This window comes from Panthera onca, chromosome A2 (assembly GCF_046562875.1).
Source record: "Panthera onca isolate mPanOnc1 chromosome A2, mPanOnc1 haplotype 2, whole genome shotgun sequence".
NCBI lineage: Eukaryota > Metazoa > Chordata > Mammalia > Carnivora > Felidae > Panthera > Panthera onca.
In genome coordinates, this window is record NC_138340.1 from 32,513,727 (window position 1) to 32,532,109 (window position 18,383).

The 18,383-nt window shown below is 40.2% G+C and overlaps 1 protein-coding gene across 2 annotated transcripts in view; it reads left to right on the top strand.

Moving 5' to 3' along the window:
* Positions 1–2,984, top strand: part of LOC132678728 (uncharacterized) — a 308,777-nt gene extending 305,793 nt beyond the window's left edge. The window contains exon 3 of one of the 2 annotated variants that reach the window (XM_078442845.2): positions 2,714–2,984. In XM_078442845.2, the coding sequence (XP_078298971.1) occupies positions 2,714–2,810 (97 nt within the window). In that variant the 3' untranslated portion in view covers positions 2,811–2,984. The remainder of the gene's footprint in view (positions 1–2,713) is intronic. The other variant, XM_078442847.2, reaches the window with a different exon arrangement.
* Positions 2,985–18,383: the final 15,399 nt, after the last annotated feature.

The window sequence follows — 18,383 nt, forward strand, 5'->3', positions numbered from 1 at the left end:
AATTATAAAATATTAATAGACATTAAAGGAGACCTAAATAAATGCTCACAGATTGAAAGCATCAATATTATAAAGATTAAATTCTCCTCCACTATAATCCCAATTATGTTTCCAGATTTTTCAACAATATGAGAAGCTGAATCTAGAATGTATACGGAATTGCCAAGGATAAATATAGGCAAGAAGAACAACAGTAGTATGGGAACGTGTGCCCTGCCAGGGATCAAGAATTATTATATCAGAATTAACTGTAGATCAGGATAGGTAAACAGACCAGTGGAAAGGAGCAGCAAACCCAGAAACGACCCATGCATGTAATATGGGCGTTTGTTGTAAGACACATGCATGGCAGTTTGGGAGGGAAAGGAAAGATTTCAATAGATGTTGCTGAGACAATTGGGTATCCATGTATTTTGAAAAAGAAGAAGGAAATATATAAATATATATGTGGAATATGTGCACATAATTATGGAATATATATTATATATAATAGTAATATGTTATGTGGAAATAAATATAAATATATATATCATGTACATAATATACCAAATATGTATATATAATTATAGAATATATAATATATACATATATATTTACATATATGTATATATTTATGCTTATAAGAAAGATATATTTATAAATATATATTTAAATTATATAATTTAATTTAAATATTTATATATTTCCATATAATATCACATACAAAATAATTCCAATTAGTTTCTGACTCATATAGGAGAGAATAAACCATGTTTTCAGGAATGCAGTGTAGATAAGAATGTCTTAAAATACAAAGGACAATATGTAAAGGGTTATATATTTCGCTACAGTAAAAAAATATACCATTAAGAGAGTGAAATCTATATATTGGGGTAAGACATAACCAACAAAAGGCTTGTTCTCAGAAAACAAAAAGAAGTCTCCCAAAACCTTAAGAAAAAAATAGGCAAGACAACAGAAAAAGTTCTGCAAAAGATTCAAGTCTTTTGTTTTACAAAAGAGGAAATCCAAGTGATCAATCAATAAATATATGAAAAGGTGCTCAACCTCATAATACAAAATATGCAAATAAAAACCAAAATGAAATGCCATTGTGTACATCTACTGGATTGAGAAAAAAATTTTTAAGTGTGAAAACACCAAATGTTTGGAGAACACAGAACTTTGGGAATTCTCATACACAGCGGGTATGAATAATATAATCACTTACTTGGGTATCTACTCAAATTAAAGATACACTTATCCCACGACTCAGTGATTTCAACCTTGGGTGTGTACCTTAGAGAAATGGGTGCGTATGTGCCCTAGGATGATTGTAGACTGCAGCAGATCTAACCTGGGATATCCACCTTGGGTACAATGGATAAATTACAGTATATGCACACATGCTGTGCCATGCAGCAATGTAAAGGGACACACGACACAAATAAATCTTGTGAGCATATACTGAGCCAAAGAAGTCACATACAAAACTATGATTCCATTTTGATAAAAATTCAGAAACATATATTTTGGGGTCTTCATTCATATTAGGTAAAACTAAGATGAAGAGAAAGATACCATAATGGTGGTTACCTCCAGGAGAGGCTGAGGGAGCTGTGATGGGCTCATGGGCTGGGGCAATGATCTTTTTCTGGCTCAGCATAGTAATTATATCAGTGTTCTTTTTTTCCTTTCCTTTTTTCTTGTTGTAAAATATATAGAACATGAAATTTAGCCTTTTGGCCATTATTAGCATACAGTTCTATAGCATTAAGTATGACATTCATACTGTCATTCAATCATGGATGCCTATTTTTACCATTATTCAACTAACTGCAAAAATGTTTTATGCACTTTTCTGTGGGTTTATCTCTCAAGAAAAGAAGCAGAGAAAGTCAAGGGTATGTGCAAAGACTTAGTCAGAGAGGTATTAACCATAGTTCTGTTTATAATAAGCAACAATATGAAACATTCAATCACTACTTTGAGTTGCATGAAGGGACGGATCAAATATCAACACACACAGACCCGTGGACGGGATTTCATACAGCCTCCAGAAATGAGATCACAGAAGAAGATGCCATGGCACGAAAGACAAGTGAGGTGTGCAGTGAGGTGGAAAAAGATATTTATGATACATTATGCACAGACATTCCAGTATTTTAAAATAAACTACAAATATTTATGCAAGGAAAAAAGATAGGAGAAATACATTACGATATTAACTATGATTCTATTTGAATAGTGGTTTTATGAGTGACTTTTATTTTTATCGTTTTGCTCATTTGTATAGTTGCAATTGTGAGCAATGAACATGGATTACTTTTTAAGGTAATAAAAAGGAGCCAATACATTCTACTGGGAAATGATAATGAAGAAGAGACTAGAAATCTCCAAATGGGAATATGAAACCCGGAATTAGCTTCTAGGTATATCTGGAGAACATCTGGAACCCTATCAGCTCCCATCAGCCTACTGGAATATAACTTTTCCTTGTCCTTGTCAGTTACCTCTTTCCTACCGGGTTACTTTTTCCCAGAGTCCTAGCTCTGACAGTGAGATGAAATTCTAGCTGTCTGCTCTGGAAAAAAATTGGGCCGTGGAGGCAGGGGGATCCTTTGAGAACAGCCGGCTCCTAATTGAAAGGAAGTGAAAACCCTCCAAACATTTGCACGCACAGTTGATGGATCATCCCTCACTTTTCCTCCATCTGGTCTGTGGCTTCTTGCAGAAACCAAGACAAGAAAAATGAAGTGTACCTGACACAGGGAATGAGGGGAGTCATTTGGATGACAGAGTACCAGCTCCCCATAAAATGCTTGGAGTGAGAGAGGCAGTGGGACAGAAGGCGCCAGGCACAGTGCTCATATCTGACTTCACGCTGGGTAAGTAGACACCAAACACAGGGCAAGTAGAGAGGACTGGCAGTCAGTACACAAATAGGCTTCACAGCCAGGCTGGGTCACACCCTGTGCATACCTGTTAGCTCATCAGAATGGAATTCCTAACTGGTAAGCTGTGGTTGAATGCGCCCCACAACCCCGCCCCCCTCTCCGCCCCCCCCCCCCCCATGCTAGTGATCCCCTACTGGGACCTTACTTCATAAATTTCTAAAATAGGAGAATTCAGATTATTTTATGGCAGGGAAAGAAAGTCAAAAAGCATTAAGTGGAAAAATACTAATAATTCGTTATACATATGTGTGGCATGCAACTACTATAATTTGCATTATAGAGTCTCAAGGAAGAGAAGGGCTGGGGGGCACAGAGGGACTTATGGGTTAAAGAACTATTTTTTTTAATATATTTTTTTAAAGTTTATTTATTTATTTTGAGAGAAACAGAGACAGCACAAGTGGGGGAGGCGCAGAGAGAGGGGGAGAGAGAAAATCCCAAGCAGGCTCTGCATTGCCAACACAGAGCTCCACACAGGGCTGGAACTCACGAAACCCTACGATCATGACCGACATGAGCCGACATCAAGAGGCAGATGCTTAACCGACTGAGCCACCCAGGTGCCCCAAGGAACTATCTTTTTAATTCGTCTAGTTCTTGTTAATAGGTGTGCTATAAAAAAGGGGTCAAATGAATTTGGGAAACGTTAGATAAAATATACACGGTTTCAGGAATTCCTAAGGTCTTTAATTGACTAAAATGCGTGTGACTCTACAAATACAAATAGCGTAGACTTTTTATGCAGAAACTTTTTGACCATAAAATATCATCTAAGGAATTCACCTTGGAAACTGCTTCAGTAAAGTAATCCTTTTCTTGTCGCTTTTTCCAATGTAGGAGAGCAACAACATGCTCTTTTTTCTCACGGATTTCGCTGGTCGTGTGGTATCACCACAGGACGTTTCAGGGCTTTCCTATCTGATGAGATGGTTGTCCCCACACTGGCTTTTCTTTGTACTTATGGCAAGTGATAAACCTGATAAAGCTCAAACTACTAACAAGTATCAGGGGCTTTCATCAACCAGACTAAGTCCAGAGCCTTTGCAAAATGACCTCCCAGAACTCAGAGGTACTCTGTTATTGGAGCTATTAATACTTTGCCAGAGAGTACACTTTGTCTTTGTTTTCAGTGTATTTTCTTTCTCGAAAGAAAGAAAACAAATGGGCTCAAAGGAATGAATAGGGGAATGTATAGAAATTCCTTAAAAACTGCATCTCCATAACTTTGCAAATAAATGAGGAATGTATAATTTATGTACGCTTACATGCTTGTCACACCTAACCATCATTCTATATGGCACTCTTGATTTTCTTTGAAAATAATGGAATACAAATACTTGGAGAAATTGGCCAATAGAAGGAGAATAGTTCAGATGTAATGAGGACTAAATTGATTAAGAACATGGCTAGGAGTTAAGTGGCCTTCTTCACCTTTCCAAAGCTTCCAGTTAAGACTTTTATTCTGCAGTAATGAAAACCCCAGCCTTATGAACAAAATTCAAATGAAGTCTATATGCCAAAAGAAATAGAACTTAGCATTTATTCTCCGTTCTTGCTTCCACTTGGAAGGTGCCTTTTCCCCTAAGAACATGTTTAAAAGGATATAAAAGTGGCTTTCTATTTTTGGCCAGAAGCAGAAAATGAAAGACAATGGAGAAAAAAATATTAGCTCAGCTTTTCCAGGCTTGAAATAATGTGTGATTTTTGCTGTTTTTCCAACTTTTGAGCACAAGTCTGGTAGAATGCTTAATTCATTCACCTCATGAATCACCTTTCTTTTGTGGGAATATTAATGCCAAGCTAAAATTTCTCCATATGAGGAAAGAAAACAAAATCAAACGCAGCAAAGCTGTGAGTAGTTTGGTAAATAAAATCATTCTGTCTCTACTTCATTAATTCTCCCTTCATCCTTTGGAGGTCCTGTGAACTGTAGCAGTGCATCATTTAAATGGTACCTTCAGGTGTTTCACTGCGACATAATTAAAATTGATGTTGTCATCTGGCGTTTCCTTGTGCAATTTGTCTAACTCCTCGCAAAAGGCAAAACAAAGCTCTTTGTTATGACTTTGTCTTTCTTCAAGAAACTGCCTAAGATTTTCTTCATGTGTTCTGGAAAACTGGCCAACTGAAAGAGAACTTACGGATTCCTGAAGGGATTTCCTTAGCACGATAACCAAGTGGTCCATTTGGAAGGACCTGCCATGACAGGAAAGTTGGTATCCCCAAGACATTCCATTCCCTAGTTGAAAAGCACTCATGAATTTTTAAAAAATCTTCTTTACATTGATTTACTCCCTCCAAAGATATGCATCAGGCTCATACTATGAGCCTCCTGATAGAAATAAGGCTCTAATAGCCCACAAGACCCCACCTCTTAGTGGGGCTCACAGTCCAGCAGGAAGGCAGACATGAAACTCGTAATTAACAATAACACGTAATGAACACATCAAGAGGAAGTAACTGGTGATGTGGATTTAACCTACAGGTCAGGAAGGTCACCCTCCCTGAGGAAGTGAATTCAAGAAATCTCCCAAAGGATGCTGAGCGGAGATGGGGCTGAGGAAAGGACCAAGTTAAGGGAGAGATAGGGGCTGAAGGCCCCTGGAAATAAAAGAGCTAGGCATTTGCTTTCTGTCTTTCATACATAGTCCAAGTTTCGCCTTTAGTTTCACGTAGACTAAAAACTACTTTCTCCTCTTACAACACCATTAATAAGATTCTGTTTTCTACTATTTTCATCTCTTTTGTGTTTCTTTAGAATATAATGATTTAATGAGAACTACTATTTTTGAACATTCATTTTGCACCTAGCCCACTGAATCCTCACAAAACCTTTTCTCCACAGTTGAGGGAAACAGAGATTCAGAAGGTTACCCAGTCAGGCAATTACTAAACTAGAATTCAAAGCCAGGTCTGAGACAGAGATATTCAAATAGAAGATTTTAACCAGTTTACTGGGGTTTCTTTACGTTCAGATCTACCAACTATTTCATCAACATGCTAGGGGTGGTAATGGGGAAAGGAGGTGTTAAAAAGATTCCCAGCACTCATTCAGCTGTTTTGAGTCTGAATCTCTGAGGACTTGGTCTGTGGATTTGCATTTTAACACGTTCCCCAGGTGCTTCCCTTGCTTTTGAGAATCACTGAACTTCATCCCACTTCCCCAGTGAGAGAGAAGGGGGTGGGGCTGGAAAGGGAGGGAGGGCGAGGGAGGAAGAGAGAGGAGGCAGAGGGACCACTGCTGGTGCACTTTACTATACATTCTTGTCTATGTTCTTAGAATGCCTTTCTGCCTGCTTGGTGAAATGAAACATAGAATGGTCATGATTTTCAAACTGCAAATCATGTAGCCTCATGCACTGGCAAGATGTTAGGCAAGGCACAGAGAGCTGCGAGAGCTGCGTATTCAGGCTTCAGCCAAGCTGTGAAAAGTCAGGCTTTTTCAGAGGAAGTGAGATAAGACAAAAACTTACAAAAACAAACATCCTGAGGCTGGTGTTCAAAAGGCCACTGGCAAAATCTATAGTCTAATGTGAAGTGAGCTAAACAAACACATTACTGGGCCATCCAGGAAACGTGAAGCAGATGCCTGGAAGCGGGATGTGTGTTTTCAACCTGGGTAGAAATATCCCGGGGAGTGATGATATGGAATCAGACACAAAGTGCAGATAAAAACAACAAGGGGGATTGGCAACAGGCAGTGTCTCCAGGATGGACAGGAGGTGCTGCTGTTAAGTGGTTCAGAGCAAGTTCAGGGTAGGTGGGGGATCGGTGCTCCAATCTCACTTAAAGTTGCACGCCCTAGTTTTCTCCTAATCCTGGCATTACCTAATGGCAACTAATTCACAAAGGAGTGGTGGTGGAGACCCAGTGGCCCCTGCTAAAGCTTTAGAACTTTTGTTCCTGCAAAGATTACGGTGCTGCCCACAACCCCCCCCCCCCCACACACACACAACGTGTTATGTACTTTCAAATAAAAACAATACCAATTCAAAATATGAACAAAGGTAGTTCAGCAACATTCCAAGTTTTCCTCTGAGACTCATTTAATGCTTTTTGAGAAATACAAAATAGCAATTTCTGGCAAAAAAAAAAAAAAAAAGAAAAGAAAGAAAAAAAAAGATTTTGTGTGCTTTGCTGTTTCCCGACACACAAGCTTCACCGGGTGAGATAGCGTTCATAAAGTGCTTTCAAACTCCTTGGAACAAATGAGGTACTCAGTCAGTGTTAGTTACTATTATTTTGAATAATAGCAAGATATGAGGTGCCTGGGTGTCTCAGTGGTTTGAGCGCCCGGCTTCGGCTCAGGTCACGATCTCACGGTTTGTGGATTTGAGCCCTGCGTAGGGCTCTGTGCTGACAGCTCAGAGCCTGGAGCCTGCTTCGGATTCTGTCTCCGTCTCTCTCTCTCTCTCTGCCCCTCCCCTGCTCTCTCTCTCAAAAATAAATAAACGTTAAAAAAAAATAACATCAACATATGTTCCCAATTACATTTACTGCAGGCTCCTTCCCTACCTAGCTAAGGCTCTCCTTTCTGTAGATGCGATTTTGCCACAATGGTACTATTTGGCATTGTTGGAACCGAGCTCTACAGAAATGAGGAAGGTGCTCGTGGCTGCCCTCTCCTCAGGACCAGAGTCCAATTCTCTGGCATGGTTTCCCACTGAGCCCTTTCTCTCTTTATACTTTCCCTGTCCTATCATGACATTTAATTAGTTATTTTTTGCTTGCTTTTAATTAAAGAAACACTATTTACACTCATCTGGGAACCATTCACCGAATGCCATCTAACTCTTGACATTTGTTTAGAAACCATCATTTTATTTTGCAGAATTTTTATAGCATGAATATTTGATGACAGCCCTCTCCAAGCACAAGCTCCTTCCTCTCCTTCTAGAAGGTAATAGCAGTCAAGTCAACCTTTAAATTGTTGTGACCATCACACTGAAATTTCAACTGCATTTTGGATTTACATTATCAGTAACAATTGGGAAAATTGTTGTATATCTTAAAGTAACCATACATATTGTTGTTATGCCTTGAAATAGTACATGTATTTCCTCAAAAAATCTTTTTCCTGGGAAGTCGTATCTTCTGCCACCAGCAATGTTTCAACGTGGCAGTTGTCATGGTAATGTCTAATTATTATTACCAGTAAACTATTCCAGATCTAGATTTGGGTACAGGCAAGATATACTCCAGGGGAAAAAAAATGATGGCAAAAACTCTTAACCACTATTTCCTTTGTTAAAAAATTGCATTCGGGTCACTTAATTCTACCCATGACATCAAGGATGCCTATTTTTATGAAAAGCTGGTTTTATACAGCAGGAAAATTGGCCCTTTCGTTATGATGCCTAATGATTCATGGCTGTTAGTGAACTCTTTCACAGAACAAAGCAGATTGGATTTGGTGGTGGACTTTGCATTCCACAGCATCTCTTAGGGTCTCTATGGGGTCAGGGATTTAAGTCTTAGAAATTGCGCTTGGGCTCCAAGTTGTCCAGTTCCATTTTCTGGAGTTTCTGAGGGCAATTGTAAAACTGGTAAAGAGGCAACAATGTGAGTTGATGCAAAACACCGCTGCCCATGAAAAGACCCGAAGGCACCAAGGGTCTCAGTTCTTAGCAGTGGGACAGAGATGCTCACTAAGAAGGGAATGAAGCATGGACAATAGAAAAAGGTGGCTGTAACAGGGGTGATCAAAATCATGTAAAACGAGTTAAACCTTTAGAAATTAGATAGGCACACTCTCTAGGTGGGATAGCCAAGGTTTTTCTGGTCCCAGAAGCATCTCACTGAGTTGCTAGAAGAGAATTCTTTCCTATATATACTTGTTCTTCTCATCTGGGTTCCTGATTCTTTCGTTTAGATCTGTGCATAAGAGCCAGGTTTTGGGAATCGTGTGGCACATCATGTTCTAACAAAGTTCTTCTGAGCACTTAGTATATCTAGAGTGATAAATACCCTATTTCCTGAGTTCTACCAAGTCCATCTGTCAAGTTAATGCCAGGATGCAGGAAGAACACTGTGTGGATATAATAAGTTATATCCCCAGTTCAGAAATTTTAAAATATGAGAAGAAAAAGAGAGTTTATCTTAGAATAGGGTGCTGTGGGATATTCAAGAACGCAGTTATATTTAAGAATATGGCTTTAAATCAGACTGACCTAGGTGTAAATCCTGGCTCTGCCATGGATGAGTGAACTCGAACAAGTTATTTAACCTCCCTATGCTTCAGATTTCTCAACTTTAAATCGGGATGATGGGCAGTATTTCATCATTTTTTGAAGAGCCTGAAAATATTGTTAGTAAAACATCAATAGCACCATCATCATTGTCATGCTCCCAAGGTCTGGGCTAGAGATTCAAAATGTGATGGTTGTCAACACACTGGCACCAGGTGAGGGAGTAAGCATAGGGAGGAAGAATTTAGCACTTGCTATCTGGGTTTCAATCACCGCTCTGCAACTTCCTAACTGCATGACCTTGGGCTTACTTGACCTCTTAGGGCTTTAATTTTCTCGTTGGTAAATACGAACCACCATAGCACCGATCTCTAAGAGTTCATGGAAGGTTTAAACGAATGACTATACATAACGTGACCAGCCCAATGCCTGGTACGTGGTAATCAATAATTATTGGCAATTTTTCTTTTAGTATTATACTCTATTTACTTTAAATATCTTTTCTACTGTGGTAAAATATGCCATAACAAAGTTTGCTGTTTTAACCACTCTTCTCCTTTGCGTGTCTACAGGTTTGTCTTCTCTAAGTGTCTCGGTGAGTGAATTCGTATAGCATTTGGCCTCTTCTGACGGGCTCTTGTCACCTAGTGTAATGTCTTCGAGGTTCCATGTTGTCACACCTTTCAGAACTGCCTTTCTTTTTAAGGCTGAATAATATTCCATTGTGTGTATATATCACATTTTGTTTATCCGTTCATGTGTTGATGGACATCTGGGTTGTTTCCCTCTTTTGGCTCCTGTGAATAGTGCTTCTGTGAACACTGGTGTATACAATGCTTATTAAAACACAGCATCAGGGAATTCATGGCGGCAGCAGCAGCTGGATAAGGAGAAAAAACTCAGGAGCTCCAACATTTAAAGGACAGGCAAAGGAAGACTTACTTCTTTGGGAAAGTTCTTTGAAGGGTTCCAGGCAGAGGCAGGGTGTGGTGTCATTCACGAGGTGTTCGCAAAACATGTCACGAGTTTGATTTAGGATAGTGGCCTTGCACACAGGCAAGAGCGAACAAACAGATATACTGAGGAAATACCACGAAAAGGGATCACACCAGCAAGAAGAGCCATAATCGAAACCTCACAGCCTCTTCAAGAAGGCTGTGCTGTCCTCAAGTGCTTACAACGTGCTTGGCTCTGCTAAGTCCATTACATCACAGCTTTAATCCTCTCTCCTACCCCAAAGTAGACCATCCCATCTAGGGGGTGAGGAAATCCACTATTGTGTAACTGCTACCGTCTCAGTGAGCTAGTGCTCAAACTAGCACTTTGCCCTGCTCGGCCTGCTGCGAAACCCTGGGTTTAAATGCCATGTGCTCTGTGCCCATCCTGAACAAGGCAAGAACTCATTTCACATTCAGCAAGGACTCTCCTGAATCCTTGTGTCTGCCTGGTCTTTTGGCACTGTCTTAAAGACATTTCCAGAATCAAAGGAGGACCTTTAAGTGTCTAATGGATTTGACACATGTATATTCTTATTTTTTTGGCTTGCCAAAGAGACCCAAACAACATCTGAGCCTGTGATATCCCTGATCCTTTCTTCACTAATTTTCAAGTTATGGTCTATGGACCACAGCATGTTAAAGCCATACAAAGAACAGAGCAGAGGCCAGGAATTTCCCTTGATCAAAACCCCATTCTATTTTAGGTTCTATAAAAAAGGCAGCTCAAGTAAGAATGACACTTCCAGTTATCTACTGCTGCTACCCAAAAACGTTAATTTTTGTGGCGCAATCGTGGCGTACCATGCAATTTACCACTTCCCAGGCAGTCCCTAATCTTCCATTTTCCTCCCAGGTAAGTTCACTCATGCCCAGTGGAAGAGACATGGGCAGCCCACACCCTGAATATTTCCTCCTAGAAATACTTGACATGTGACAGATTTGTTGGTGACTCCTCAGTGATTAAAGTGTCATAACAAGTTGAAAAGCCATTTCTAGAGATTCAACAGGCAAAAATAATTTCCTTTCTATAAAATGGTTATGTTGCCAGCCATAACTCTTAAACAGGACTGAAGTGATAATCAAACACAGTGATATATGTAAATTTGTTTTGCACACTATAAAGGACCTTATGTATGTAAGGGATTATTATTTTTATTATTACCAATTGACCTGTTTTACATTTGATGTTACAAACTTGAAAGTCCTTTGCATCAGAAAGCTATTGACGTATCATGCGAAAATCTAAATTAAATTCAATCTTTAGCTTTTTCTCTAAGCAAGCTTAAAAACCTGGAAAAGTGGTGCATGTTATTCTGGGTTTAAAGGGGTGATACGGACCCAGGTTCTTTGTCCGTGATACGGACCTCAGCTTTGTCACTATGGACATTTTGGTCCAGATCACACATTGTTGTGAGGGCTGTCTTCTGCATTGCTGGATATTTTGAAGTATCCCTGGCCTCCGCATCTACCTCTGACCCATGACAATCAAAAAGTGTCTACGCATTGCAAATGTGCCCCAGGAGGCAAAACTGCCCCAGACTGAGAACCACTCCTATAGACAATGGAGCTGGAAAGGCTGCTATAACAGCATGGACGATGGAAAGTTCTATATAATTGTAGATTTTTCAGTGCTGTTTCTGCTTTATGGGGGAAGCCCTTTTTAATCCTTCTCCTTCACAAATCTGCGAAGTTGAACTGAAAGTTCTGTGGTGTGGCACTGAATTATTGGCTGACTGTTGAGGCTTCTAGGGGATTAGACTTACTTAGCTAAATTAGCACTTGGATTCTATCAACATGGAGACCCAGAAATGAACAAAAGTGAAAGCAAATGAGATGTGTGCAAGTGAGTGGGGCAGGGGCAGAGGGAGAGGAAGATAGAGAATCTTAAACAGGCTCCCTGCCCGGTTTGGAGCCAGACACCAGGCTTAAACCCACGCACTGTGAGATCATGACCTGAGACGAAATCAAGAGTCGGACGCTTGACCAACTGAGCCACCCAGGCTTTATATTTATATTTACAAATCCCCAAATGCTTTATATTTTGATGTAAAAAAAAAAAAAAGACAGATGGCCAACACTGCCCACACACAGCTCAGCCTAACACACACACACACACACACACACACACACACACACACACACACACACAATCTCTAAAGCTCCCAAGAGCTCCTGTGCTCTTGTCTTCTAGGTGAAACAGGAAAAATTTAGAGCAAATCAGTCTGCTGAATAGCAATTTTTTTTCTTTTTCTTTTCTGTACAGAAAACTTCACCAAGTTCTCAACCTCTGAGGAGAACTTTATCAAAGTTACTTGCTGTTGCTACCTGTTAAATAAGATATCAAAATCCTTAGAGCTTATCAGTTTCAGACAAGTCTGAAATATAAAATATGTGTCATACTTGACACTGCAGTTACACCTTTCCCTGAAAGGCCACCAAGGACTCTATAGTTTAATTAAGACTTCAGATTTAGAGAGGGCAACAAAGACGTAGATAAAGTGATTTCATCCAAGGCCATACAGATGGAAAATGACAGACTAAAAAGTGAACACCGGAAGGATTTTAAAGTTTCTTTTCCTGAGTTATTTTTCATCCCTCTCTCCTACTTCTATCTTCTTTTCTTTTTTTTTCATTCTGCCTCCCTTATCTTGTTACTGATGATCTGTCAGCACAGCGCTTGGCTCCTAATACATGCTCAGGAAATACCGATCACTTAATCAAAGAAAGACTCAAACCACAGATATCAAGGGAAATGAATTAAAGCAACTTCCCACTGAAGAGACTATTTGCCTTAGAAGAATATGGCATTGTGACTTTTTAAAAGTAAAAGTGCTGATCGACAGCATTTTAAATTCATGGCCACAGATCTCAAATGGCCGTTCAGTGGTGCCTAGCAATCCTACTGTTTGGGACATCCAATTCCCTTTCTCCAAAACAATGAGTTCATGAATAACCTTAGAACTCCATAGACATTTTGGTGGACAATGAAATACTAAAATAAAAACAAATGTATAGGTAAGACATTGGCTCAGCACAGCTTAAAGAAATGTCTGCTTTTGATGAAGCCTTTCCACAGGCAGTGGAACAGGCAAAGGCCAGTCAAAAATCTCAACTGGAGCTTTAAAATTCATAGCTCTGGTCTCCACACACTGCCATTTGAAAACAGAGATCATGCCTCCCCTTCTTTTAAGGTATTCCATGAGCATACACACAGACAAATTAAAACAAAACTCATTTTTGCTGGTAGTTCACTGCCTTCTCTATGCAACCTCACGTCAAGGAGATGGAAAAGAGACTAAAGCCAAGTGCACCTTCTAATATCCTTGCCCGAGCTCACTACCCGGCAACCACATGCACCACACATCACATGCAGACGCTTGCAGAATTCCAGAAGTTCAATTATTTTGCACATTACTATAATCACGGATATAGGTGCTTTGGATACTTGCAGTCTCTGGCAATTGACAGTTTCAAGCTGCAGTAATGGCCTTGCGGTTTCCCTAATTGTTATTTCCCCTGAGAGGGCTTAATGGAATTCATGCAATACAATCAAACTTACACAAACATTTCACATGCATGTCAGCTTTGATGGAGGTCCAGCCAATGGCAAGAGAACAGATAAACAGATATATCTCACTCTTGTTCCTCTGCTCTGCTGCACTTGAACTATTAGAATTGCCCACTATCTACATTCTTCGCTTCCACCGTATATGCCCTTGCCGACCTATCTCCCCCAGATGGAGTGTGAACATCACAGCTGGACCGATAATCCTACAATGTAAATTGGACCCTGTCACCTCCCTGTTTAAAACTCTCCAGAGCAATCTCATTGTCTGAGACCCACTGGCCACTGCTGGAGCCAGCCGCCCACTGTCCCAGTAGGCTCTCGCCACAGCCTCCAATCAGCCCGAAGTTTCCCCAGTCTCAGAGTCTTTATTTGAGCAGCACCCCAGCCTGAGAAACTTTGCCCAGTCTCAGTCTGCACGTGTCTCCATCAGACGGTTCTCCTTCGGCCACATCTCCCCTGCAGACTTTGTCTACAGAGGTCTCTCCCTTCATTCTTTATCAGAGAACCCCAATCACTTTCTTCATAGCACCGGGCTCAGTTTGCAAATACTGGCTTATGAATAGCTGTGCTTATTTCCTTATCTCTTCCCCCAAAGACTGTAAGAGATTCCATCTATTCCATTCGCTGCTGTAGAACAAATCTGCAACTGTAGTGGACATGAAGCAAACATAATAGAAGTTGCTTAAATGAACAAACATATATCATGACACAAATGGATGACAGCTTTGAAGAAACACATTTGCCTGAGAAGAAACCAAATGTAAGCCTTCTGTTCAAATGATTGCCCATACCCATTTAACCTTCTTTTTCTTTGGGCTCTGCCTGTCCCTTTACCCAGTTTGGGATTTACAGGAACTCAGGGTTTCCAATGTGGCATGGCCTCAGGAAACACCAAATGAGCCCAATGCTTATGTTTCATTCCCAGATTTTTGACCCCTGTATATTTTAAGGGAAATCTAACCTTGATTCATTTACAGTTGGTAAAAACTATTTCATCTAATTGTCCTCTTTTTTTTTTTTAATCAAAACCTTCTTTTGCTGACACAGGAAGTCATATTTTGTCAAGACTAGATGAACTTGAACCCAGAGAGGTTTGAATTCTACTGCAACCTCAAAAACCACAAAAATGGAAGAAATGTGGGAAGTCAAATATGTTCTTGTGCCTCATCGATAGGGCCTAACATTTTTTTCATCTCGGGAAGATTTATGTGTTGCCAGTTCCAGCCCTACCCGTAGTTTCTTGGTATAGACATGAGACACCATGTGGGGACTCCAACTTCAGAAGCCAGTTTTCACTGCAAACCCTTTTGGCTTTTTGAGTTTCTAATGTAACCTTTGCAAACAGCTGGTCCAAATTCCATCATGTCCCAGACCCACACAGACCTCCTCTGCGTTATATTCAGTTTGAGGACAAAGGAAGTTCAGGGAGGAACAGTGAGCAAGATGTGATTTGGCCAAACGATTATAGCTGCTTTGCAAGCAGCTACCCAGAATACAGATTTTACTGTTTTTTTTTTTTTTTTTTTTTTTGTTAAACCTTTAAATGACTTAATGGAACTGTATGCTTTTATGCTTTTTTTCCTCCAGAGCTGAGATAGAGGGCTCACCCCTCCTATGTGATGTACCACCCATTAAAATAAACCCTCTACAGTCACAAAGCATATGTTCTCATGACTTGGTTAACCCCCACAAACACAAAGACCACCACAGCCCTTGACTTCTATCAGTGAGCAAAATGGAATTAAATAATGTGTCACCCCTCCGACTTTGATGAGAGTTGTATATAAACAGAGTGCAAGAGGAAAGAGATTCTAGTTCTGGGTCTAGAGTCCGAAGGCCTTAGGTTTATACCTTAGCTTTTTCACCTGTGAAATATATTACCTGGACCTCAATTTCCTCAGGTGAAAAGCAGGGCTAAACAAGAGAAACTTCCACATCAGAGGACTTCTGCGAGACTCAAATAAGTGAACGCAGATAAAATGCTGAGCACAGGCTCTGTGGAGAGTATATATTACATACTCAACAAATAGAAGTCAGTAGCATATTTTTTTATCATCATTTTTTTTTCTTTCTGAATGAGGAATAGTTAACACTCTGGTTTCCCTTCAGATTGCATAAATCTTTCACCTTTTACTGAATGAGGAATAGTTAACAGCAAAGCTGTCTGAGGTAGAATCTGGTCAGTTGATAGGGCTCATTCAGGAGCTCTGCACACATGGGTATACAACGGTCTTGGCATACAGAGTTCAAATTCCTTCTATGGCAACAGGGTGAGTAACTTCATGGCATGAATGTTAGGGACTACCTTCAAGGAGACTAAACTGTAAGTGTCAAGCGTCTATAATTTTTTTTAAAAAGTATTTATTTATTTTGAGAGACTGATAGAGAGCGAGAAGGGGAGGGGCAGAGAAAGAGGGACACAGAGAATCCCAAGCAGGCTTCAGACCATCAGTGTGGAGCCCAATGTGGGGCTCAAACTCATGAACTGCGAGATGACGACCTGAACTGAAATCAAGAGTCAGACGCTTAACTGACTGAGGCACCCAGGTGCCCCCAGTGTCTACTATTTTTTAAATTTTATGTCCTGGAACTTGAGATGTGAAACCAACTAAATTTCAACCACGAATGAAAATATTTGGGGGTCAAAAGTGAAATTCCAGGTTTAAATGATCAGAGACAGGTATTCCAATGCATTACTAATGAAAGTAGAAACTGGTTTCACCATTTAGGAAAGCACTGTGAAAACATCCATTGATGTTAAAGCTTATGCATCATCTCAAGACCTAATAAGTCTACTTCACTGTGTTTAACACTACAGAAACACACCCAAGAAGACAGGCACAAAATATTTAGAATGGCGTGGTTTGCATTAGTGAGAGAAACTGGAAACAACTGAAAGGTCCTTTCACTTTTAAATAAGAGAAGAGAATTCCTTGAAGAAATAACCCTAAATATTTCAACAGATTCACAATTTGTCGTGCGGTTCGTGGACAGCCTATGTGGTGATTCCGTTACCCAACCTTATTTCATAGGTGGCTCTGCCATTCCCTGGGACCTTGGAAACTTCTGCTAAATCTTTTGCATTCTGCTAGCACACAAGGCATGGGGAAAGGCAGTAAAGACTTTGACATTTGAATAGATCGAGCCTGGGTCACAGAGCACTTCTGTCCACAATTCGGTGGCCAGAATGCAGTAACCGAAGCCATATCTATTCATGACGTGGTCCAGATACAGGTTCGGGAAGAATGGGAACCAGGCTTTTGATGAACAACTACTCAGTTTCCGACACAAATACTGTAAGAATATTAAAAGAATAAGGCTGATCTATTTTACTAGCAAATGAGCCTTCTAAGACATACCACTGAGTGAAAAAGCAAGCGAGACACATGTCACAGAATGGGTTCCTTGGAGGCAGACTCTAAGACGGTGTTTACTGTTCAGGAAACTTATTAAGGAATATTCATTTTATCAGTATCTGAGGAAGCAGGATCGGTCAGAGGAAAAAGCTGAGCTGCAATGCAGGCCCAATGGCAGCTTCAGTCACTCCACAGCGTTCTGAACCTAAAAGTTCATTCTGAGTTGTCCCAAGATGGGCCAACATTTAGGGTCTTGCACTGAACTGGGGTAAGAATGTGCACAGTGGTTTCAAATGGAACCGGATCGGTTATTGAACGCTGGCTGAATCTGAAAGGGGTGAGGCTGAGGAGCTTCTGTGCAAGTCGTCAGTCCCTGAAGGGCTTGACAGCTGAAGACTGTCTGCTAACGACATTCCATAATGAGGCAAGGAGTCCTTCATGGAAGAGTCATGTGGGCAATGCACAGCAGGTCTATCTCGCTCCTCAACAATCGAATCGTCTACCATTACTGCCAACCAAAAGGACATGATTACTTTCTCTGACTGAATTTCTGCATGCATACATAAAAGCAATTTGAATAGATAAAAAGCTGGACACTGTTCATCATGACAAACAAGCATCAGGATTGTTGTGTTCCTTTTGAGAAAAGGAGGCAGGTCTGAGACAGAGGGCAAAGGTCAAGGAAAAGTTATCGGTAATGTTAATGTTTTTAAACAGAGAAAATGAATTGACACATTAGTTCTGTGATGAGGATTTAATAAAATGGCATTTGAGATGTATTTCTTGTACAAATATAGTGAGCAAAACAATATTCTATAGGAGTAGGACTTTCCATTTCTAAAGCGTTGGATTAAAATAGCTCTAATTTATTCAAGGATTGATGGACTTTCCTTCTCTCTTCTTCCTCCCACAGGTTTATGGCCATTTCATTGCTCACTGTATCTCCATCAAAGGGTGACTGGGGTTGGGGGGCCTGGGTGTGGGGAGGAGAGGAAGGAAACTACAATCAGCAATTTCCATTACTTGCTAGCAACTCTGGTGAATATGTTTAGTGGGGGAAATGCTGAAAATCAGTTATTTGGATTATCTGAGCCTGTCAACCATCCATGTTACACCCTCTTCCCATTAGCAGAGACTCATGAGAATTGGCCATAATTGCATTTGCAGTGACGGCAATTGAAACAAGATTGTTTTCAATGACTGTGTGGTTCTGACTGAACTATTATTTTTTTTCTCTTTCAAACAGCATGTATCCTAACAAGGCATTTTGAGGAAAGAGACAGAGCCCACTGTATTCTCACCTGTTACTTATCTACCAGTCTTTCAGGAAAAGATAG